The sequence below is a fragment of the Venturia canescens genome, chromosome 1 (genome assembly GCF_019457755.1).
Source record: "Venturia canescens isolate UGA chromosome 1, ASM1945775v1, whole genome shotgun sequence".
Taxonomy (NCBI): domain Eukaryota; kingdom Metazoa; phylum Arthropoda; class Insecta; order Hymenoptera; family Ichneumonidae; genus Venturia; species Venturia canescens.
Window position 1 is genome coordinate 25,544,618 of NC_057421.1, and position 25,769 is coordinate 25,570,386.

The 25,769-nt window shown below is 36.1% G+C and overlaps 2 protein-coding genes, 1 long non-coding RNA gene and 1 other non-coding gene across 9 annotated transcripts; all 4 read left to right on the plus strand.

The window, feature by feature from the left end:
* The first annotated feature begins 409 nt into the window (after positions 1 to 409).
* On the plus strand, positions 410 to 14,780 carry sqd (RNA-binding protein squid). 4 transcript variants are annotated; one of them, XM_043425106.1, is made up of 10 exons: positions 412 to 794; positions 5,443 to 5,478; positions 6,238 to 6,278; positions 6,520 to 6,647; positions 6,856 to 7,002; positions 7,088 to 7,219; positions 7,357 to 7,627; positions 10,380 to 10,451; positions 12,206 to 12,322; positions 12,828 to 12,965. In XM_043425106.1, exons 1-9 carry the CDS (start codon positions 670 to 672, stop codon positions 12,271 to 12,273), a joined length of 1,020 nt encoding a protein of 339 aa, XP_043281041.1. In that variant the 5' UTR covers positions 412 to 669; the 3' UTR covers positions 12,274 to 12,322; positions 12,828 to 12,965. The 4 variants fall into 4 exon arrangements, with proteins under 4 accessions (XP_043281061.1, XP_043281041.1, XP_043281051.1 ...); XM_043425126.1 differs by lacking the exon at positions 5,443 to 5,478 and having other exon boundaries at positions 410 to 794; XM_043425138.1 differs by lacking the exon at positions 10,380 to 10,451 and having other exon boundaries at positions 420 to 794.
* On the plus strand, positions 801 to 3,166 carry LOC122414194 (uncharacterized). Its single transcript, XR_006261717.1, has 2 exons — positions 801 to 1,999; positions 2,167 to 3,166. It is a non-coding gene; the product is annotated as an uncharacterized lncRNA (long non-coding RNA).
* On the plus strand, positions 6,705 to 6,776 carry LOC122405651 (small nucleolar RNA snR61/Z1/Z11). The gene has a single exon (XR_006259799.1). It is a non-coding gene; the product is annotated as a small nucleolar RNA snR61/Z1/Z11 (small nucleolar RNA).
* Positions 14,781 to 15,408: 628 nt separating the features above from the next.
* Positions 15,409 to 25,578, plus strand: rin (ras GTPase-activating protein-binding protein 2). 3 transcript variants are annotated; one of them, XM_043425077.1, is made up of 8 exons: positions 15,409 to 15,732; positions 16,894 to 17,125; positions 17,458 to 17,641; positions 18,152 to 18,520; positions 18,738 to 19,136; positions 19,255 to 19,435; positions 19,698 to 20,126; positions 20,566 to 25,578. In XM_043425077.1, the coding sequence occupies exons 2-8, from the start codon at positions 17,028 to 17,030 to the stop codon at positions 20,727 to 20,729; spliced, it is 1,824 nt and encodes a 607-aa protein (XP_043281012.1). In that variant the 5' UTR covers positions 15,409 to 15,732; positions 16,894 to 17,027; the 3' UTR covers positions 20,730 to 25,578. The 3 variants fall into 3 exon arrangements, with proteins under 3 accessions (XP_043281012.1, XP_043281031.1, XP_043281021.1); XM_043425096.1 differs by lacking the exon at positions 15,409 to 15,732 and adding an exon at positions 16,317 to 16,435; XM_043425086.1 differs by lacking the exon at positions 15,409 to 15,732 and adding an exon at positions 16,403 to 16,490.
* Positions 25,579 to 25,769: the final 191 nt, after the last annotated feature.

The following is a 25,769-nucleotide window of genomic DNA, read 5'->3' on the forward strand; positions in this document are numbered from 1 at the left end:
ATGTCTATTTAAAATACGGAAAAACATGCCGCTCGATTGTTCCTAAAATTGACCACAAATATTTAAGATTGTTGACGGAAATTTCCACGCGCTGACTGGCTTTTGCAGTAGCTATCGTGATAAATTGTGATGTGAGATCATTTGAAAAATTACTTTTAAATCTGAATAAATAATGTTGAATCGCAACATTGTTTCATTGAGTCTGAACGAATATTGCACCTGCCGAGAAAGTTTTTCAATTTGTTTTTATATTTGATCGTAACAGACTGCAGGGCCTTCAGATCACTCATCACGTCTCTGTAAAGCTATGCGTTCATTGGTTGAGACGCTAGCGGATCGCTCGTCGGCCGCCAGGGGAGAGGACGTTGAAGAGGATACCCATGATGCACCCGGCGCAGAATCGGGAAACGAGACGACTGCGTGAAGCCGCTCTCCCTTCTCCTTTCGGCAGCCGTACGGTGCGGACGTGTGTAATTATTTTGTTAGCACGAGCTTCTCTGCGAAGTGTTCTTGTACAACCGTATTTAAATAGCGCGCAGTCTTTCTAGTCCGTGTTTTAAAAAAACGTTGTGTTTTCCGTATTGGCACAACGTTCCATAAAAAAACAGTTGATTAAACAAATTACGAAGGAACTTTTTGAGTAAAAAAAAACTGACGCTAGACAGTAACATGGCCGATCAGGAGAACAAGGACTTCAGCGAGGATGTTGGTGACCAGACTTTCGAGCAAAACGGTGAAACTGAGAACGGCGGTGGTGACGCCACGGAAAATGGACAGGAATCTCAAGAAGACAGGTAAATGATTATTTTTCAAGCTTTTCTCGCGAATATCACAATTCGTCGTGTTAAGTTACCGGGAATTTTTTTCCGCGCAATTTACAAAAGTTTATAATTTTCGTTCATGCTCAATGTTCATCAAGTGAAATGTTTAAATTTACTTCGATTTTTTTCTCGTTCTTATCAAGTTTACTATTGATACTCTAAATGAATACATCAGTTTCGCTTGTAAATCGAAAATGATGCGCGGTGATAATAAAGCGCCGCGCGAACAAAATGGCGCTGACGCGCTCTTGTCTCTTCGCCAACTCGTGACGATAGATTGAACGTTTTCAAGTAATCTGTTTGCATCGTTTACATTTTACTAATTACGTGCTACTTAATAATGTTTTTGGATCCGAAATTTTATCACGTTGCGCCGTAAATGTATATTTTTTTTGAGAAAGCTTTAAATATGTCGATTTAGGCTACTTGATATTTTACTGTAAGAGTATAAAACAAGTGGAGACGCCGGCCGCTGCCCCAGAGCAGACGCGCCTATCGAAAACGACGCCGAGATAAAGCGAAATGCGCAAAAGCCTTTTCGCTCTAATCTATCCGAAATTTTGCGATTCAATGGAGAAATCATGCATTAAATAATTATTCAATTGACAATTTCAATTTTTTTTTTCCGAAATAAATGGAAAAATCGATGATTCGTGTAATCTCGTCACTATCGATGTTCCTTTCGTATTCGGGATTGATCTAGTCAAGGAGAAAAACTAAAGAAAATAATTACAACGAAATTTATAGTTCGTAAGTCAAATTAACTTTATTTTTATCGCTGCACAAAGCGTGTGACGTTGCTCTTTCCTCCTTCCCCTATTTTTTTTCTTTTTTTTTCTTTCACTTTTGAAACCTTTTCAGCGTTACAATAGGTATCTCGAGCAGGATGAATAACCAGCTGATTCAATAACACGATGCCCGCAGTAAAACTTGAAATATTTGACTTTTGTAAATATCTTATAAATTTATATATATATTTATATACACGCATATATAAACCAATATTTACTTTTTACTCCGTCTATAGCAGAACTTTTGTCTTAGCTCTTGAAGTGATTTTTTGGGCACTTATCTCGTTTCGTCCGCAAGACAGAGCCTTGGACTTTTTTCGCATAGTAATAGTTAACAAAATCAAAAGCAATCCCTTAATCGTATCGGGATGTTTCGCGCCTATATGGGTAAGCATTACTTTTCTCCGTAGATTGTAAAGAGAACAAGAATAATAGTGCTACAGAGTGTCTTTGCCGGGAAAGTGGTTGCTACCTTCAAATTTTGCGAATAATTTGAAAATTCAACCTGAAGTACATTTTAAAGTGTAAACTCATCAAGATATTGGTATTTGGAGGTTTGCTCCCGCTCGCCCATAGCGATGCCAAACCCGAAGACATTAGGAAATCATCGTTCGTCATGAGAATACACTTAAATTCACCGGGTGTCAATGGTCGGCGTGCTCTACTGGTTTCATAAATATAATATATTTTAAGGATGTGTACAATGATAAAGTGTGTACGAGCACACTATCACAAAGCAAAGTTAAAATTATTTGCATGAATAATTCTAACGAATTTAAATTTTAAGCCGTTAACTTGTTAAACGTTATAACTTGTTAGATTTTAAATGTTGTCAAAGTTAATATTTTTTTTCATAAGTTTCTATTTGAGATAAATTAATGAAAATAATTCATTTATTGTTGACGTGCAATGAGAGATAAAGAGAGAGGGCAATGGAGAGACAAATATTGTTTCGTCTACTGTGTAAATTCCTGATTTTCCAATTCCCCAACCTAGTTGATTTAATTGTGTATGTAGAGACAAAGAACTAAGCAACTCATTGTTGCATCGTTGGAGGAAATTGTATTTATATATTGAATTGTAATTTTTTCCTTATTTTTTTCATTTGTAACAATTGTTGTGCATACTGAGTGATAATTGTAATAAACTTACTTTTTTTTTTAGAGCGTTTGTAACAGAAAAAGAAAAAGAATGAATTTGTAGCTCAAAGAGAGAAGAAAGTAGAGAACAAAAAAGCGTGTTTTTTCTCGAGATTGCATTAATTGGCCAGCCTCTGAGATTCTACTACTGTTAACAAACGTTGATTGCCAGGCCTGGTTCATAGTGCGTTTGGTTGGTCAATTCGGTTTTGCGGTAAACGATTCGGTGTGTGTGCTCTTTTCGCCTGGAGGAGTTTATTGACTGAAAATAAAAAAAAAAAATAATAAAAAAAAATCTTTGAAAAAATCCAAATACTCAGAAAGCAGATGCCTCTTACGAAAAGCAACATGAAAAAAAATAAAAAAAAAACTAAAATAAATGAATTTTGCTACATATTTCTGAATTGTTTAGAGCCGAGAAGTCAGCGTCCAAGTTCTCAGAGTCCGTCACGACACACAAGCACTGGAACAAATCGAGTCAAATTGCGATCAGATCAGTCTCGCAGATTTAAGCAAAAAAAAGTAACACGTACACACTTGTCTGCTGGGTCACGCATTAGAGTCTGAAAAAAATCAAGCAGAAACTAAAAACAAAATGTCCATGAACCTGATGTCGATGCAAGTTTTGTCGTCGCGTGACCAGAGCACAGAGTCACTAGGGCCAATGTGAACTCCTACCCGACAGGTCGGAACGCCATTAACCCAGTTTATGTGGCTTTGGTCTGCAGGTGGCATACGCGCGACCCGAGTGCGATTATGGCGGGCGGCTCGCAACCGGCTAACCGTGACCCGACCAACCAACTGAGTACCGGCGAGTGACTGGTGCCCACGGTATTTATCACCAGCCCTAGACGATATATATGAACAAAAAACAAACAGAAACTAAGACCGAAATATATATATATATATATATACATATAAAATATATATATCTCGCTACGGATAAAAATTAAACCCATCTGACAAACCGATGTTAAAAGTACGAAAAAGCAAATACCGAAATTCCAATCAATGAAATATGAGAACAACCAAAAAAAAGCCCAAATGCAACGCAGCTCTCATATAAAACTTTGAGTACGGAAAACCAAAGGAAAAAAAAGCACCCTCGAGACTCTCGGATAAGCAATGAAATAAAAGTCTAATAACGAAACGATAAAGATCAGATTGTCGATGACTATAAATATATAGAGAAACAAAAAAAGAGAAAAGAGACAGTGAGAAATGATATATACCGAATTCATGTAAAACATGTACGAAATAATGCATACGTATTATATTTACTGTTCTTGTACATGCGGATGATTGAGAACTATTTAAGATGTTGCAACAGTATTATTAGTATTATTGTTATGCGTCCAACGTCCTCAAACTTTTTGTGTAATGTGTCAAAGAAAAAGAATGAAAAAAAAAGAAAAACGAAAAGAAAGAACAAAAACGAAAACTACAAATTTTCTTTAGATTTCTCGATATAGAAGTTGCAGTCGATCGACCTACCTATTGTCAATTCATTGGGAGCAATCATCAGTCAGATTTCAACTTTGGTACATAGTTAAATCTTGTTTTCTTTAGGCGCAGAGCTGTATGTATGTCAACTGGAGTTGTAAACTTTCGCGGGTTCTCGTACGTTTGTCACAAAGAAATGCAAAGTTATTTAATTTTTTTTTTTTTTTTTTCTTATTCAATGTATGTCGATTCACTGTATTTTGCGTATGTTACTTTTGTTTTCACAATTATTATTCTTCATTTGAGTTTTCTCATTTTTGTTTTATCGGCATACCGCCAAATTAATTTACTCTTTGTATTCATTGAGCACAGCCTCACACACAGTGGTTTACCGTGCCTCTCTTTGGTCTTTTTTCACCTTGAGACTCGTCGTCACTGATTCGCTTTATTTTTATTTATTTATTTATTTATTTATTTTTTTTTTAATTTTTCTTCTAAAAAAAATCTCCCCCTTTTTCTATTAATTTTTCCTTCACGTTATCTTATTCTTTGCCAGGATCAGCTGACTGTTCTAGGAACGGTATGATACTACTTCCACTATTTATTACAACTAAATTTAAATACTATTCATGTCAGTTCTTCTAAATTCCATTTGCAGAATATATGATTAGTTGACAGGATTACCTTTTTTAATCTTGGAATACACAAATATACATATCGACGTGATTGGTTGTGTTTGTAATATTTAGAAACAATGTGATAAAATAGTTACCTGAAACAAGAAAAATATTTTTTCCGTATGTGTGATGCCTTCGAGATATATCAAGCGCCCCTTTAATCGTACTTCAAAAGGTACACTCTTGTCGAATTCATGTGTACAATCTTGTTGGCTAAATTGTCTTTTTCCTTTTATGTTTTGGTTTAATTTTTTTTCGATTTTTTTCTCTCATTTTCTCAACAGCAATTCTAGATATTTTCAGGGGTGTTCTAGTATTAGTTTATTCACAAACAGAGAAATGAATATATATATATGTACAGAATTGCTTGTCGTTTTCGTTTCACTATCGTGTGTCAAATTATTCATAGAAACATATTTTTTGGCAGCGTTGTTCCTTATTTCTAAAAATGTTCTTGGCGAGAAAAAAAGAGCAATAAGTTAATATTGAAAGAGAACTTAAATTGGACAAAATAACAGAAAAAAATAACAAAATACATTTAGTAAAATAAAACCGTTCGATTGCTTTGCAGGTCGGCCGGGGCTAACCAGGAGTCTCTGAACGATAGGTACATTCAAATATTTTTATTACTTTAACTTTCTTATTATAATTTTTATTTTTATTTTTTTTTATCTTTTTTTCTCTTTCGCATATATATACATTTTTTTCCGATTTGTTTGACATTTATATCTTTCGTTCTGCATCGTTCCCACAATTCTCCAAAAATGCCCCTGCCCTCCCGCACCGCTGTGAACTCGTACTGTATGTCATGACGAACAAGTAACAAAACGTGCTTGTTTGAATCAACTAAATTAGGAATACAAATTCGTGAGAGAAACAAATCTTACTAAAATTTAATTGCACGAGAACACTGAACGAATTTCTCTACTGCAAATTTACGTACCACCAGAGGTGTTAGAAAAATAATGATAATGATGGTAATAATGATATTAGACTGTGCTCTCGTTACCTGTAAATTTTATAATTTATTGTTAAAACAAAAGCCGTTCATCGGATACTCTCTCGTTTTTTTTTTCTTTTTTGTTTATTTTTTTTTTATTATTGCAGATCATGCTATTGAATGGTTGCTGAGATTTGACTAACTATTGCCGACATCTTGCGCTCGAAAACTCACAATCACCCATTTTGTTGTTCATTTTTAGAAAACAAAGCATTGTAAAACTAAATTTTCCAAAAGTTGGTTTCATCAATTTTAGCCACAGAAAGAGAGAGAGAGAGAGAGAAAGAGAAAAACCGCGAGATTAACGATAGCCTCGATACATTTGTTTTGTGGTTCTCTAATTCATTCTGTTTCTGTCAATTGCAGGAAATTGTTTGTTGGAGGTCTCAGCTGGGAAACCACAGACAGTGAGTAATCATTCATTCAAATATCATTTTAAATCGAGTTGTCGAAAGAGAAAAAATAAATAAATTTTAACTTTGGAGGATCAAATGATGAATATTTCTTAGGACACCTTCGGACAGCAGAATGGCACTGTTGCATGAGACGAACTCGAATATATAACTGAACTTAATTTTCAAAAATTTATCTCAAATTGAAAAACGATTGAACTTTTATTAATAAAGTTGTTCGTTAATTTGTTTGCAGAGGAATTAAGAGATCACTTTGGCACTTACGGTGACATCGAAAGCATCAATGTCAAGACAGACCCAAACACAGGACGATCGCGAGGTTTCGCTTTCATCGTATTTGCCAAGTCCGAATCATTAGATAAGGTAATTGCTCAGTTCGAAGAAAAATTCTTTATTACCACAACTGTTTGAGTAATTTGCCGCGAATGATGATACAATTTACCAGTTCTGCTACTGAATGGAAGTGACGACACTATACCAATATTCTGATCGGTTTAATAATAATTATAGAAAAAATTAAATCGAAATTGAATTTACATAATGACATAAAAATGTATTTTTTTTTTCGCAGATCATAGCAGCACCCGACCACACGATAAACAACAAAAAAGTCGATCCCAAAAAGGCGAAGGCCCGTCACGGTAAAATCTTCGTTGGTGGATTGTCGACAGAACTTTCTGACGATGACATCAAAACCTTCTTCTCTCAATTCGGCTCCGTGAGTTGACAAATCTCTAACGAAAGCATTCACGAAAAAGAAATGAACCATTTTATAATAAAATCAATACGCTCCACGGGTATAGATCGTTGACATGGAAATGCCATTCGACAAAACGAAGAATCAAAGGAAAGGCTTCTGCTTTATCACGTTCGAGTCCGAGCAGGTCGTCAATGAATTGCTCAAGACACCAAAACAGACGATAAATGGAAAAGAGGTGAGTTTGCCTACACACGGAAACGCAAGATTAAAAAAATTTACGAAATCGAATCAATAAGAAATAACATTGCCATTGAATGACAATCCTGATATGTGAAATTAATGAATTTCGTTCGTATTATTTTCGTGCTATAGGTCGACGTGAAAAAAGCAACTCCTAAACCCGACGGTATGGGAGGCATGCGCGGTGGAGCTGGAGCGCGAGGTGGTCGAGGAGGACGAGGAGGCCGTGGACGAGGATTCGGCGGTCAAGGTGGCTGGGGACAGGGTGGATACGGCGGTGGTTATGGTCAAGGTGGCTACGGCGGCGGCTATGATGGCTACGGTGGTGGTTATGGCGGCGGATACGATTACTATGGCGGTGGGTACGGAGGCTATGGTGGCTACGGCGACTACACCGGATACGGTAATTTTATTGAATATTATTAAGTCGCCCGTAGACAAATATTCAAATAATAGGGACTAGTATCTTTCTTCGGATTCTGTCTTTAATTCTCAAAAGTTCATTTTTATTAATCGCGTTTGACTGATGAAATATAACCGGGAATACTGCTGTGAGCGGCGAAAAAATGATGAAAAATCCGGGTTGTTAGATACATTTTTTTCCGTCTTTCATTACTTGAAATATCGCAACAAGTTGAACGCCGACGAAACAGGCTCTTGTCAATTCGAAAAAAATCTCTCGCAGCTACGATTTTGCACAGTTTTTATAAAACTATTAGTTTCAAGCGTTTTTAGTACTCTGGTCGGGTACGATACACGCACGTGTCTGAACTTTGACTTTTATCAAAATCAACAAAAATAACAATGAAGGGAAAAAAAGTAATGAACGAGAAAGATAACTGATTTCACGTACCGTCCGAAACGGTTTATAAACAACGTGTGTGATATTAATATTATCTATATTTAAAGTAAATGGAAACAAATGAGCGTGCAACGTTTGCGCTGGTTTGCAGACGTTCCAGCATCGAATTTACTTCATTCGCGAAAAATTCAATTAAATTTTTTTACATTTATACTTTAACATTGAATCGCGAAAGAACAACCGATTCGTCGTTATTCGTTTCTTGCTGGTATTTGGGCTTCATTTAATGAAAGGCTATGGCCGTGTCAAAAATAGTTGACACATCCAAGAACTGATCTTCTGGATTATGTTTAATTCACTCATAAGCAAATGAGCAGTAAAACAAAGAATATACTTTTCGCACGTAAATGAAATTAAAAACATTGGTGTATCCAAAGAAAATCATAATCCGAGTGATAAGTTCAAAAACTTCCACGGTGTTGAGGTTTTTTATTTTCATCTTAACGTTACCAACTAAACCGACCTAACTTCATTTACTAATCTATTTTCTTTCATGCTTTGAAACATAATGAATTCATAAAAAAAAAAAATACCTATATATATATAAATGAATATAAATATATATGTATGAACGCAAACGAGAATAGATCATTATAGAAGTTATATTAAAAGGAGGAACATAATATGGGGAAATATAATATGTAACAGTGAAAGTGTGAAGGCAGATGGAACAATTCAAAAAATCATTATTCGATAAAAATGAAAATCATTGTCGAGTTTTCGTGAGATTTCTACCAAATTTTTGGTGAAGCATGCTGCAGATTGATGAGTAAAATTGAGGAAGGAGAAAATCAAGTCTTTGAGACAATAATAATATTTCATACGTTCACTGATTGATGTCGGTGAATCAGTAGAACTTTTTTTTGTAACTATTTTATTTTGAGTATATGTCTACTTCGTTTAATGGACTTTTTTTTTCAATTGTTTTGCAAATTTTATTTTATTGGTAGAAATAAATTCTACGATTCACTGGCTTCAAAAACACTCAGTCACTGTAACATAATTATATAACTATCACAAAAAAAAACCGATTGTGCAGCAAAAATTAAAGAAAAAATGTACAGCACAATGAAGGCGTATGGAAATGGTGTATTGTACCCTTTATCCTGCTTTTTGAACATCCAGTCACGATTTTCTCCCGTTTTTTTGCATGGGTTTATTGGAAAAAAGTTGTGTTTTTCGTGCTACGAAGCGATGAATTTTTTTCGGCTCTTTTGCTGCTTAGGGAGTCTGTGAATTTAAATACGTTTATTTTAAAAAATGGACTTTAGTGGTCACTGTAATAATTCGAAGAATTACTCGATGGAATCATTGGAAAAAGGTGTGCAGTTTCTGGTCGACCATCGGATTGACAACTTGAAATTTTTTAATTCAACGTCTATGAATTTGAACTTTCCAAATTGTTTTGTTCTTTAACGAACCTTTTGTTGGTTTATTTATTCTTCAAATCCTATTTTATATTCTCGGAACAACAAAGTTACAAAGGAGCGCCCTTCGTAGTTGATATGAATGTTGAATTATTTTTGTCCGTGTCTCATGAAACCACAAGTGCATGATTTTCTTCTTAGTGTACAAGTGTTTCGATGAATATATCAAAATTTGGATTAACCTGGAATGACCACAGAGTCGTTCCTACTCCGAATATTACTCAACAAAAAAACGTTTTTTTATGAGGTGCTTTTTTTGGGATGTAAAACTCCAGTTTCATGGCAAGGGCACGTACGACCGCAAAATTTCGAAGAAATTGAGGGAAAAACGATTCACGATTTTTCGAATCCTCAGTTATTTCAGTATCTTCGTCTCATTGAAGAAAATAAAATTCTTCAACAGTTTGTTTTCTGGGACGTGTTTCCAACGTACACGAATAATATTTATTATTATTTTGTACGAAAAATCGAATAGCAGTTTGTCCAAAAAAAAACCATGAAAGTCATGATGGTTGATATGAATGAAGAAAGCGTTGGAAAAGAAGATCGTTTGCCTCGTGAACTTGACACACGCTCTGTCTGCATTTCGTTCGGTATTTCTGCCTTGAAAGATGAACAAAAAAAACCTACAATATTCAATAAGTGGTGAAAAGTTGAGAGACCAAAACTCCTAGTCCCCATGACGACGAGATTCTCGACCTTTTGCATTCCATATTCTACTTAAGCCCTAATTTCATTACTCTTGAAAAAAAAAACACGTGGCTTGAAAAAGAAAAATAAAAAAATAAAAATGGAATAACGAGCGAAGAATTAAAATCGTCGATAATGATGCCATTGACTTGTATCGTGTGTTCCATGATACGCAGACGGCTACGGCTATGGCGGTGGTAGTTACGATGGTGGCTACAATGGTGGGCGCGGTGGTGCACGCGGTAAAGGTACGCATTAGCGTTCCTTCTCTATCGTTTCTTTTTTGTTTTGCCCCTTTTCTCCTAAATAAAAAAAAAGAAACAAAAAAGATACTCCTAACATCTCACTTAACACACTGCTATCTCCTTTCATTAGATACTTTTTATTTTGTATTTTCTTGTTTGGTTTGTTTTTACTTTGGATTTTAGTTCGATCATAAAAATATTTCAACACTTCACTTTAGTCAACTTCTTTTTTTAATCTTTTTCCGAATCTTCTCGTCTCGCAATTATCCTCATTCACAAACCCACCACGTATTTATTTATTCAACTGTTCAATTACCTCATGAAAATGGTGCCATTTACGACTGCGTGCGAGAGGCTTAGGCCAAAGGGAAAAAAAGGAGCTTTCCCTACTTAGTTCGATATGCCTGCTCCGAATCTATCAAATTTCCTGATTTTTTTTTATGGTCTTTTTTCTCTCTCTATTTCGGATACGTTTGCGAAATAATCCAGGTTGCCTATACGACGATATGCGTTGACGTGTATATTCACACGTGCATACACAGATCGTAATGTCATGCAAAATTCTCAGATTCTGCAAAGAAAGCAAAATTTATCAGGGCACATATCGGTTGAAGAAAGAAATATTTTTTACCGCGTGCTCACTCGTACGCCCCGATTCATTTTTGGTAATTCGATGTCCGGCATGCCTCTACGTAGTCATACACAAATTCCTTCCGCTGCTAGATTCGCACGTTTCGTAAAACCGGTGGTTTCGAGTTTTATTTCTACATTAATAGAAAAAAAAAAACGTGTCTTATGAACGTACGACACCCTCGATGAACTGTCTTCGTAGTACGCGGAACCACTGTTTTTATTGGACTCATCCACATCCTTTGAATTTCTCGAAATTCGGCGCTTCAAAAAAAAAACCTTCTCTTGACATCGAAGCCCTCTGAGTTGTGCTATCATCAAGAATTACCTTCATTTCTTTTATATTCCTGATGAAAGTGAGTAATAAATTTGAAAATGAATTGGACTGAAGGAGTCTCGATGGCGTTGGAAAAAAAAAAAATTACTTTCCTCAGTGCATTATTTTTTGCGAATGTAAAAAAACCTGAAACTCTAATTTATCGTCATTTTTTGTTGATGTCATTGACGATATGAAGGTGTATTGATTTTATAACGGTCGTTAAAAGCTCCGGACAAACGTTGGGTGTGGTACCCGAAAATCGCGATAAAACGTTCGAAAAAAGAAAAAAAAGGTAATTCATTTTGAGCCGCTCGATAAATTCGAACGGCGAGCAATCCAGAAATGTTTCGAGAATGTTCGGCTCGATGACGATGGAGAGGGAAGGTGCGGGGGGTGGTAAAAAGGGAGGGGGGAGGGCAGGTGGGTCACGAATTGGGACGCAGCCTACAGCTTACTACCTTAGCCTGTAGCCTCTATGTAGAATTTCTATAGTCTTCTCTCGTACCTTTGTACTTTAATTAATTTAAAAATAGTATTGTTTTTAATTAATGATTTTTGTTGTCTTATAATTGTTACAAGTATGCGTGTGGTAGATTTTATATGCCGAGCATATTGCTTTCGGTGTCGACTGTTTACGTAAAGAATAGAAGAGATTTAAAAAAATAATGAATAAATAATTTCGATTCTCTGGTGTTGATAAAAGAAAGACAATGAATCAATAATAATCGTACGAAAAAGAGTTAAGGGAGTCCTGTAAATACGTTCGGATAGTTCTTTGGACTAATAGTGCGACATGGGTGTGTTTCAGGAGGCTCAGGCTACGGCGGCAAGCAGAGGGGTGGTGGTCGCCAGAACCAAAGGCACCAACCCTATTAATGGAAATCCTTTAATCGCGACTGCAATGCAATTCGCATTGTAACCGCTGGTGAGTGTCCCTTCTTTAATCCTATCCAGATTACATTTTTTCTTCGTTTTCTTTATTTTCGTCGGTTCGCGTTCTACAATTTCACCTCGCCTGGATTTTCGTACACACGTAAACTTGCTTGCAGAAAAAAAAATCTCCCAAGGCACTCTGTCACAGTATATTCTTGTTGATCTCTATTTTTATCATTCTATTCTCACTTCACGTATTCCCCTCCCTTTGTGTTTGTGCTTCCTTCTATTTATTTTAACCTTTTTTATTTGCACGAACTTCATATCATATTCATCATTCAGTCGATCATTCGTCGTACTGCTTCTTAATACATTCGTTGCAATCACGAAAGTTTTTTAGTGTAAACTCATCGAATATTCGATATCTCAGGTTTATTTTATAATCTGTTTACTTTATTTGTCTTTTATTATGCCTCGTTTTGTTTATCAATTTTTTTTTTATTTTTATTTATTTTTTTTTTTTTTTTATTAATCTCTTATGTTTTATGGTTTTTCAGGTCCCCAGTCCCACAACAAATCTCATAACTCGTCAAATCATCATTCCATGAAATCCCGCCATTATTTACAACCACGCAGAGAACTGCCGCAAAACAATTTCAGTCATCAAGAGCAGCGAAAAAAGCAGTAGTATTTTCTTTTTTTAAATTATTTAGAGGAACAAAAAAAGAAAGGAAAAGTCCCGCACGCTCGTAAAGGCAAAACGTTTATATATGTACATAAACGAACATACACACACCCACTCATAAACACACACCCGGAAATGAAAAATTCGTACGTTATGTACGTGTTTGTCCTACATATGCATATGTATGTATGTTAAAATTATCAGACAACAGAAAAGGGGCAAAACTGTTCGCGGTTACGCTAGACTGCGTTTCATTTTTCTTTTCGTATTCGTGAAGGAAAAATAAAACAAAAATATGCCCTCTCTCGTACAAAAAGCGAATATTTCATGTCGTCCATTGGTTTGTATTTACACTTATCGTATTTATCATTAGTCCTCGACGATCGAACAGTCGCTCGGATAATAAGACAAAAGTAAGAAATGAATTTTCAAAAAATGAAATTATAAATAAATGAAAAAAAAAAACAAACAAAACACAAGTTGGAGAATTCAATTTGCAACGAGTCGGTCGTTTCATTGAATTTTGTACGAGTGAGGAGAGGAAAGTAAAATCGCACTGGAACTAAAGGAAAACGACGGTTTTACGCGGGTTTTTTTCTATCATTTGAAAAAATACCACAATTCCTCTTACTATAGAAGAAACAAAACGAAAAGAACAAAAAAAAATAATCCTTTTTCTCCATTCGTCCCTTCCATATTCTCGTACAACGGACATGGAAATAAGCGTTGATAACCATGTCATGAAATTTTTTTTTAACGATAAGGTTATTTTAATTTTGTCTATAACTAAACTTAACGAGAAATAGGCGATCACCTACTATACTATAACGGAGTAAGCAGGCAATGTACTTTTTACATGATGATGAAAACAAAAAACAAGGTTCTGATACGAAAGAAAAAAAAGAGTGGGAGAGCTCCAAGGGTGCAGAAAAACAGTCGGTAAACTGTTCATCTGAATTGAGCGAGAGAGAGAGAGTGTGGAAAAAAGTGAAAAAGAAAAATAATGTGGTAAAAAGATTATTGCTTTCTTAACAATCTAAGAATTATAGGATACAATAAATTCATTTTGTGTACATAAAGCATCTTGTATACTTCTCGAGCTTGAGTTTCAATCCATTAAACAAAAAACCAAAACCGACTCAAACGATATCCTGGTGACGAATTTTTTTTCTTGGTTTTCTTGAAACTATAATCTCTAACCGTCGTTGAATGATTCACGCGCGTGTGTGATGCGTGAAACGTCCCTTGCGTATTCCATTTATGCGAATCATTAATGATATAGAGACGAGGGAGATTGTGAAAAAGCAAAAACGATCAAGTCAAATCGTGCTCGAGTCGATCGCAATCAACATTAACAGTATTTCTTATCTTTTTTTTTTTAATCTATTCCAATATTAAGGAAATAGGTTATAGATCTCGATGATCCTGAATACAGAAAAGGTTTATCGTGCAGAATAATCGTCCGCGTATTTTTTTTTTATCCTACTATTGAATAACTCATCGGAGATGCTTTTGACCGATCCACTTACTTCCTTAACATCTTGTCCATTCGGAATAGCGATGATGGGTGTTCATCTCGCAACTTTGAAGAATTATATTTGGTAAGCACCCGGAAATACAATCGTTGCAAGTTCAGATTGGTCTGAAAGAAGAAGCCTCAACGAAAATATGAATTTTTCTGGAACTAGGTGTTTTCGGAGCATCTAAAGGTCCGTTTATCTCAGTGTTCAGGAAAAAAAAATAACACATTTTCTATAGACATTTGTTTTGTTAACTGTACATTGACTTGACAAATTCAATAAAATAAATTAATGAAAATATGAAATTTCTTGGAAGCTTCTACTCAAAGATTTCTTTTAGAGACTTCAATAAGTAAATGAATCGAAGGTACTCGACGTTCAATGAGTCAAACTTCGAATTATCCAGTTTGAAATTACGACTATGCGAAATAATAAACGTATGGACGATTAGAATAAAAAGGCAGATCATCACTCTGTATTTCACATTTTCATAAACCCAAGCAATGGTAAGTCATTTTTTTATTTTCGAAGTAAAGTTGCAACTTGGCAATCTTGGATCTACTTTTTTACTATCCAAAAACGTGAAAAGTCCTCACGAACGTTCTAACGATTTTATGGGAATGGCAATAAATAAACACTAATGGCGCCATCTCTGAGAATTTGGTTTGATAACAAGCCAACCTGAAGTGGACACAGAAATTCATTTCTTTTTAAGAGGTTTCATTAAAATTAGAATGGTATTTTCAAAAAAGGATAAGATAAAATATGGAACAACATAGTGGTTGAACTGTCCAGAAATTTTGGAAAAGAAAAGCTTCAAACTTATTCCGCGAATGGAAAATTGGCGGTGTTGCTGAAGGTGGGATTATTCGCTCACCAGGTGTCGTCACAAGCGTCGATGACTACCGGCTCGCGCTTCTCTGCAAGCTTCCCTGTTTCAGTGCAGGTTCCCCGCTGCATGTGCTGACACCAAGGTGCTTCGAGACTCGTGTTACACTGAACTCTTTAGTTTCTATACTTTTTTTTATAATTGAATACACATACATTATCGTGAACATAAGCAAAAAAATCAACTGTCGATTGCTCGTGTGATATATCAAGATATATATATATATATACACAAAAAAACTCGACAAAACGTCAAACTTGCAATCGTAAATATTTATAATACGTGTTATAATAATCCGCGAACAAGGCCACGCGAAAGAAACAATCTCAAAAAAACGAATACCAACACATACGTACGTCGAACAACGGGTAAGTAATATTTTTTCTCGATATATTTGAACCTATCAATCCATCAAAGATCGGGATATTTCAGGTGATTTTTATTTTAGTGCCTAGAACATTTTATCATTAAAGACGCGCGGTCTTGGTAGGAAAAAAAATGCCAGTTTCTCGAACGTACTCAAACCACGAGGCTATGCTGCCGGCTTCCTTAATAAATCGAACCCAGCATATATTTTCCTGTGAATTTTTCTATTCGATGATCAACAGAAGCATGGTATTTTCTGTTGCATATTTTGAGAATTTTATGATGACTTTTTAAATGCTTCAATCGGAAACTATAATATCGCCATGCATTCGATGATCACCGGCCACCGTTTGGCCTCGACCTCGCTCCTTTTCAGTCTCCCTTATGGCCAACGACGCTTTATCCCTTCTTGAATTCGAAGAAGAATTTATACGATGAATAAATATATTTAATTTCAAATTAATTTTTTTTTATTACTCATTTTCATGACTTTTGTATCATTTACATCAAGAGCGAATGAACTTTGGTAAAATATAGATTTGATAGATATCATTGAGGGACGAAAAACTCGTTCTTTTATCCGAAAAATCGCCATGTGTCGATCTCACGCTTACCCGCCCGCCTCCTCTTCTCTCTCACCCCCCTTTCCTCGCGCTCTCGATCGTGTCTTCTCTTTGTGTCGCAGCTTCCTACAAGTTCGCGATTGTAAGAATTTTTTTCAGTAAATTGACGTCGTTTCGTTGCTCTAAAAAGCACAAGGGTTTGTCTTTTTTTCTCTTTCTCCGCGCATTTTCATTTTCGACATTCGCGTCCGTTTTTATCGCAGTCTCACACGTGCATGAATTTTTGTCCAATTTACATCGACGTTCCCGGACAAATTGAGGTTACAAATTTCGTCGTGTCGCATCTTTTTGCGTCCCTCAATGGTTAAACATTTGAGGCTACGGATTCGCCATACTATTCATTTGTATTTTCGCTGTAACGAATTCCACCGGTTTTCAAGTCGATATTATCGGCTATCGTGGCAGGCTAGAGAGAAAGTGAGACAAAGAAAATCCCTGCACAAATTTACGTCAGTGACCTTGAGTATGATCGCTCGACTCACAATTTAAACAATAACGACGCTTTTTCATGGTCTTCCTATTTTATTTCGTGTTTCACAGAAACCTGCCTTAGGAATTCAAAAATTTTCATATTCGGAGAACAGTCGCTGTCAAAGCTGCACAACAAGAAAGAAAAGTAAGTTACTGTTCGACAATTCGGAAAGCACGGAGAGGCCCAAAAGCTACAAAGGGAAATGGTCATGGAGGCAACCCCCTCACCTCAGTGCGTCGGTCGTGAGTTCGTCCGACAGTACTATACACTGCTCAATCAGGCACCAGCACATCTTCACAGGTGAGTCTGTTACACGAGGATCTTCGTTCTTTGTATTTACCGATTAATTTCATGCATTTGCGCTTGAATATAGATTTCTGTCACATAATTGCTTATCAAACCTATCGTTGTCAAATTCTTTTGGTATCTTGAACTTATTTTTGCAGCTCACAAGCTTTGAGTTTTCTTCTTAGTCGCTATTTCTTGACCTGAAATATACACTGTTTTCACCATTGAAATTTTGTGTCTTTCCTCGTCACGAAGATAATTTTTTGTTTCTGAAACCATAATTGAAACTCCAAATACTTTCAAACTTTATCTGTCCAAAAAATAATTTCAAAAACTGTTTGAAGGTTTTACAACAACCAATCATCTTTTGTTCACGGTGGCTTGGGCACCCCAGATCGTGAGATAGTTCCAGCAGTTGGTCAGAAACAGATCCATCAAAAAATTCAGCAACTGAACTTTCGGGATTGCCATGCCAAAATCAGTCAGGTGGATTCCCAAGCGACTCTTGGTGATGGTGTTGTTGTTCAGGTAAATTGAGTGTCCAATTGAATCTTTTTATTGCATACAAGGAACATCTTTCGCTTAAAAATAAAAGATTAGATATTGTTTCAAACTTTGTTCAAGAGTTTATACTGGAAAAAAAGCTTATACGGGGCCTGAGATAATAATAGTGTTTTCCTTTTATACATCATAAGCTCTCGTAAGCTGATCTTACTGCGAGACTCCTATCAATCAGTAATAAGTATTACCATCAGCATCGTCGTAACCACAAATCCATTAGTTTTGACTTTTTAGCATTATCAATTGATTTTTCATCAGGAAATTTTTTTCATAGAAAACATCAATTGGGTATTCTCCTGCAATGATGTAAAATCAAATCCTTGTTTAAAAGTATCGTCAATTATTTAGTCTAATAATAAAGAATAAAAGCACGAGAGGGGTTGGGGGGTGAAAAGGAAGAAACATAGAGAGAAGGAAAGGCAAAGGCGATTTAAATGAGTCGTATCGAATCAGATAACTCGATTAATTTTTTTTCAGGTGACCGGAGAACTTTCCAATGCTGGACAGCCGATGCGTCGTTTTACTCAGACATTCGTACTGGCTGCTCAAGCACCAAAAACATACTACGTTCACAATGACATCTTTCGCTACCAAGATCTTGGCTTTCCGGATGAGGAAGAGAACGAACTCGAGGGTGTTGAGAGCGGTTTAGGTGATGCCACCGAGCAACGGGACGAGGAGAGAAGCTCTGAGCCCGAAGAGGACGAACAGCAGCCTCAAACTCAGCAACACTCATCTACGACCTCCGTCGCCGATCAACAATCTCACGCACCTCTGATACCGAATCAACAACAACCATTGCAACAACAACAACCACTCTACTATGCGCCAGCTCCTCAACAACCGGTAATTCATTGGTTCAAAGTTTCTCTAACTTTATTACTCGTCGCCTTTTTTTACTTCTGCTCTTGTCTTTTTATTTTAAGATTCGTTGGGTTACTGACCTTGCAGCAAATGAACAAATGAATAATGTAGCTTGCCTTGCCACAATGCATTTTTATTTCAACACAATTCTCTAGTGTTGTCCATGCATTTTCAAAAATTCACCTCTTTAAACTTTTAGGTACACGCTATGATGCAGCCAGTTATCAACGGCTCGGTGCACGAAGAAACACCATTAATAAACCAGCAACAAGCTTCACAGGGTCAACCACAAACACACCAATACATAAATGAACAGACTGGTCAAGATCAGTTCGGTGCCGAACAAGAACTCGATGCAGCGTCCGACCAGCCACAACAACAAACTGACGAAGAGTCGCAAAATCAGACCGACGAGTCTCAGGACCAGACAGAAAATGAGAACTTTACTGGAACGGGACGGGAAACCGAATCAGAACAAACGTCAGCCGCGAACGCAAACAGCAACAAGCCAAAGACATTTGCCAATCTATTCAGTTCGTCCTTCTCCAGTTCTATGCCACCGACGAATACACAACCACCAAAAATGTCCGCTTCTCCGGTAAGTTCGACCTTCAAATTTACTTATGCGGTTTATGATTATAATTTTTGAAAATGTTGAAAAAAATGGGATTGTTTCTTTATAAATATTTTGAAAAATGTGGCTCCTTTTTGTACAGCCACCGATGACAAATCTTCGTGTATCTGACGACCGATCGGTAGTTCATCCGGCAAATAGTGGTCCAGCGCTCTCGACGTCAAACAATATAACACCGGGTCAACAACAAATGCACAGGGTCAGGAGCAACCAGGCACCTCAGCAACAACAACGACCATCACGAGGAGGTCCTGCACCGCGGGGTACGAATTACAATTTTTCAAGCTTTTTAACTCAACAAGCGATCGTTATTCTCTGTTATCTAAGCAAAAGTCACGATGCATGTGGAAAGTTTTGTAGAACTAATTTTCGAGAGAAATGTTGGAAGTGTAAATAGATCTGCTACTGAATTTTAATATAACCTCCGTATTCAGAAAGATGAAAATGAAATTCAAAACGGAAATAAGTTTCGAATACATTAATGCGAGGAATTACAATTAAAATTTACAATTAAAATTTTCGTAGATGGTGACAGGCGAAACAGCCGATCGATGAATTATACCGATGACCACCAGCTGTTCCTCGGCAATCTACCGCATCAAGCAACGAGCGACGAGCTCCGGGGAATTTTCAGTAGATACGGCAAAGTCATTGACTTACGTATTTTCAGTAAACCTTTAGGCACTAACAAAGGTCCACAAGGTCAAAACATGAGAGTCCCAAATTACGGTTTCATAACTTTCGAGGATACGCAAATTGTTCAGAAGGTATTGCTAGCCGGTCCGATATATTTTCCTGATGAGAATGGCCAAAAGTTGAACATAGAGGAAAAAAAGTTTAAGCTGCCACGTCCTCCCATGGAAGGAGGTGGTAGCAGACCAAATCTCAATGATAGTAACATGCGACCGGTTGGAGGACAGCAACAACAGCAGCAACAACAACAGCGTGGTCCTGGTGAGAATCACGAAAATTTAGTCTAGTATACCAGTTAAAATGAGTTTTGGAATTACGACCCAAATGCAAATAATAATATGATTTTCTCACCACCATTTTATGCTCTTTATAGTTCACCTCAATTTCGGATTTTTGTCAGAAAAATAATTATGTTCCAGGAGCATAAAATCAAATGTCAAAAAATTCAAATTTTTTTTTTCTGCAAAAAAAATTGTATCAAAATTGTAATCGAGGAAACTTTTGTTAAGTATTTTATCGATTTTGCTCTGATTCTAGAAAGCTTTTAGTTTCTTCGAGGGTTGCATCTCTTTCACATACTTCGAATAACTATATTAATTCGAATCTCATAATGAATGAATTGCTTTAAAAAAATAAACAAAATCGTGAAATATGAATCACTAGATCCTAAGGCATATATTTTTTCTCATATTTTTCGCAGCCTATTCGGGTTATTCGAGCGGTCCTGGCGGCGCAATGAGAGGCGGTCAACACGGTACAAGAGGAGGTGGACGCGGTGGTTTTTCGCGCGGTGGCGAAGGTGGTCGAGGCGGTGGAGGTATGCGACAAGCAGGCAATCCAAATTATCAAAACCGCAGTCGTTAAACTGCTCCGGCGGCTCGATCCTGTGCCGCGTTGTCCGAACCATTAGAACACCACCACCAACACTATTTACATCAACAATCATCATTCATACCGAAAAACGAAGGATACAAGCGAGAGGCAAAGAGAAGAAAAATAAGAGCCAATGGAGAACTAACAATATCCAACTCTCAAGAAAAATAAAAATCAACGGTGTCTCGCTATTTCAGTACAGGCATCGATCTCCACGTTATCGTTGACGTAATATCGTTAAGGGCGTTTTATGCTACGACTTTCGAACCCCATGTTCTGCTCGTAGGTCTACTGAGATGAGCCAATCGAACTCGACTATACTTTACTTTCCATATCTAATCATTTGAAGATAATGCGAAGATTGAAAAAACAAAAAAAAATGATGATATTAAAACGTGATAATCGAGACTACGGAATAATCGTTGCTGCCATTCATCAATTTTCTATTTTACACGATTCATAGAGCTTACCAGGGAGCATTATATAAAATAATAAAACAAAAGGTTCTTTACCTCCAACGTTCTGCACTTTTCGGGCGTCACTTTTTTGACCCTTCGTCTCATGAAGATTCTCACTTTTTAAATGTCGATTTTGTTTTCTAGTAATTAATCGAGAAATGTACAATTCCAATCAAATTTGCGAATATGTCTTTTTGTTTTGTATAACTGTTCCGAAAAAAACAGTTGTCCAAATGGAAACGACGAGACTTATTTGAATTTGAGACAAACAACAGTATCGTATGTCGGAGTTCGATTATGCTTGTGTCATATTGATCCTTTTTTCTCGTACGTGCTGTTTTTTCGAGCTACATAAGCTTTTTCTGGTTGCTCTTTTCCACCGTTATAATATCAGCTATTTCCAGACGAGAAGGACCGTTTCTCAACATTTTGACATTCCCTTATAATCGAAAAAAAAAAAATGGAAATAATCGTTCTCGAGAAGAAATAGTAGCAAACGAAATTTAAAAAAATTATAAAATTTTTGGAAATTCTAGTATACTCTAAAAAACTTTGGGATGCGCACGCGTGGGGAAAAAGATTGCTCGAATTTTTCCGAAGCGCCCCTCCTCTCGCCAGTCGTTCGATTCTTGCTCCCTTTTACACAGAATATCCGACCGGCAAAGAGATAAAATCCGAAAGAATTGAATGAATCTTCAGAAACATTAAGAAAATTTTACAATTATCATTAACTAAGAAATTCGAGTAAATAGAAAGTTGGAGAAAAAAAATACCGTTTTATTAAATCGAATTTTCGCTTGTACTCGCGAGTGATGATTTGAGCGCGATTGCTATTTTCCTTGAAACGTGTTTCGGTCAATCGGAAACACGAAATCCGTGGATATTTTTTTTTCGGGGCTTCTTTTAAACTCTTGGTCTTTTTCACGACGTAGTGTGAGAGGATGGTGATGAAGAAAGAAAAACACGAAAGAATCAAACTGACTGCGTTTATTTTAGCTCACCTGTATACTCCGAAAAAGAAAAAAAATGTTCAATCGTCATTGATTGGCGAATTTCTCTCTCGACGGCAGCTCGAATCGTTGTTTCATCTTCTCTTATTTCTTCATCACGATTCTCATTTCGTCGCTAAACCCATAAATCCAACCGGGGAAATTAAATTTCCAATACTAAGTATAATTATATATAAATTTTGACCTCGTAAGATAATAGATAATTATATAGGTCGTGCAAGATTTTTCTTTCGTTTTATTTTTATTTTTTACTTTTTATTTTATTTTATTTTTTTTTTCATCATCGCGATAAATAAGAAAGTTAGGAATTTTGACGATCGAATGCGACTATTAATCCTAAAATTAATTTCCATAAATGAGATCCTTAGACGAGCGTAACTATGTAATAAAGTTAAACGACATACATTCTGAAAGGTCGAATTTCATATATAATTATCAAGAGTCGCGGCAGCGACTCGTCATTCATACGCCATTTCATCACAAAACTGACCTCCCCTTTTTTCCTCCTAGAACTATCCGGCGATATTTCTCGTCCGCCCGAAATATATCTCTCAGGTATTCAGCGTGAATTGACAGTTCCGTATTCGCAACGTTTGGTCATAATAAAGTGCGAAAAAACACGAGTTTACTCGATTTGGATGAGATTTGTATCGGTCTTTGAAAGAAAATTTCTCCAATGCTGTATCACTTATTTAATGCACATGGGGTGTAATTCCAGATACTGCCAAAACATGTGAACTCGGAATGTAAAACAAAAATGACGATCGTTCGAATTTTTCATGTACTACACGCATTTCATCCGATACGAATAAATTCATTTTTTCTCGCAACTCTTGAAATGAGAAAGACTAAAAAAGAAAAACAAACAGAAAAAGTGAAGATTTCGCGAAGTAAAAACTATCAAAAATTCAGCTCACCTTCGAAGCGTTGATGAATAATCTCATGATAATAATTATAAAAGAGAAGAAAACAAAGCTTACACAAAAATCTGCGTCTTCGATTCTCGAATAGCTAAGATTGACTAATCGAGCTATGCGATTAATAACGAAAACAATGGGCTTGGAGAAAGGAGTGAAAAAAAAGACACAATCCAATTTCTATCCTCGAAATCTCGACGTTATACCGTACTATAATGAAATTAATAGTGGAGTCATGGAAATTTTTATGAGAATGATAATTATTGTTTAGGTTTATCAAAAAAGAAAATGAAAAAAGAAAAAACCATGAAGTGAAATAAAATGTATAACGGGAAAGCGTCAAAAGGAGAAACGAAATGAGAAATAAAAATACTTATTATCGATTCACCAAGACCACCGAGACTTTGAGGTTAGAAAATCAGGAATTAATTAATGAGTTTCGAATAATTGAAGAGGAAACGTGACATCTGGTGGCGATTTTTTTCTCCGTCTTACGATTTATTTAATATCATCGTGATTCGGTCGTGTGTACATCAAAGGTCATATGATCACCGCGAAGGGGCGCAACTGTTTGAAATTCAAACGAAAAACGAACCGTTACTATCGCCAATCGAGCGTTTTACAGAAAAAGATAGGCCAAAACATAAAAAAAAGAAGAAAATTATATGAAATAAGATCATACAAGTTTTGTGTTTCAATGGGCAATCGTGAATAATCTTTCCCTCTTTCGAACAATTTATACAGATTTTTCTCCGTCGCTCGAAGCGAACGAAAAGTTTTTTTTTCTAATGCCTCCGTCTGAAAATGGGAAAACCTATTATATATAATAATTATTTATCAATTATGTATAATAATTAATTATATATAATAACAAGTATTATTATATTGTAAGACTTAACGATTATTCGAAGATCTTCATGTTTTGTCCTACCGCTGAAAGGCAGCGTAAACCTTGAGCTCTTGGACGGTTGGACGGAATTAGTACAATATCTCGCCACCAGACTTGCACGGCCAAGCGATTGTTTACTAACAGTTCTCAGCTCTCGTCGACCCGATGAAATTACGAGAAAACCTACAGAGTTACAATTGACCCTTATTATTTTATATAGTTGCGCGGTTTCTTTTCTCGTAAGACTTTCACAGATTTGCGCAAACCCGAGCAACTTCATTGCAATTTTTGCTGATATTCAACTGTGATAAAAAAAAACGTAGCTGCCGAAAATCAGATGTAAAAAAGAGAATACCGAGAGCGCGTGAGAAAGATTTTCTTTTCTTGTATATCTCGACACAAATCTGTGAAGAGAAATGAATCGGTTCGTCGAGAGTTTGTTTGAAGTGAGAGCAGAGTTGTACCTACAACGTGGTTTTTTTTTATCGAAGAAAAAAAATATAAACAAAAGTGTAAAAAAACGTTTGGCCTATAGAAATCATGTTTTCGCGTGATAGAGGGGCTTGGCAGCGACGGTCTCTCCGGTGTTTTAACGAGATTACGAAGTTTCCAAACTGCCAGAACATCGTGATGATTTTTGTTTTCATTATTTATGATAAAAAAAATTTGAAAAAAAAAACGAAAAAATAAAAATGAAAAAAATATATATATAAATATTGAAAAAAGAAACATAACAAAGTAAAATTGAAACAACGATAATTCGATATAGAATTCTTGAGTTGCCGACGAAGGACCGATCTTTCCAACATTTTCGTTGCAGTGACCCGGAACATTTGTTTGAGGCGAAAATCGACGAATAAATGTAATGTTCCAGTTTCGGTGACGTGACAACAAACCTACATATTAACACTAAAACCCATGTACTACACGCATACGCGAATCCTCGAGGACGGAAGAAAATATTGACACAATGGTCCACGAACTTTTTTTTAGTGCGAATGTTTTTTGTTGTATCTCTTTTTAATTTTTTCCTTTTTTCAATATCTGACTGTTGGTAACGAATATTACATGAAGAAGAAAAAAAGTTAAGCTACGAGGGTTTGTAACGATGAATAATAATAAAAAGAAATGAACGAGCGATTGAAAACTATAAACGCGAGACACAAATAATTATAACGATTTATAAATAGAGAATGGCGATAATTAAGTTGTGAATTATTATTATCATTATTTTTATTATTAATATTATTATTAATTGTAGAATACAATTTTTATTTCAGGGCCCCGGAAACGCGGGCCCATTTGTGTGTACAACTCAGTGGACAACGTTACTACGATAAGAGTGAAGGAAGAGAGAGAGAGAGAGAGAGAGATAAAAAGAAAAGAAATAATGTTAAAAACGAAGTGACAAAGAAAAAACAAACCAACAGACATCAAATGTATTGTACCTTTTTGCATTTAGTATAATATACCTACCTGACTACCAGAAACGTAGACGAGAAAAAATTGTATACCTCTTTTATTTTTTCGTGGATTTGGATGAAAAAAATGCTTTCTTTCAATTGATTGAGTTGTGCCGAATTTTCTTCTTTCCGGAACCCTCCTTTGTGTGGCTGATTGTTCGCGAATGGATTGGCGCAAACTCGAACGCACTTTGTTGCCAGTTTTCAATGACCATTCGGACGAGTTTGCATTCGTTATATATGCTCAGTATTTGGGTTTATTATTGCTATTCCGGGCCGTGAAAATAGGCGGAT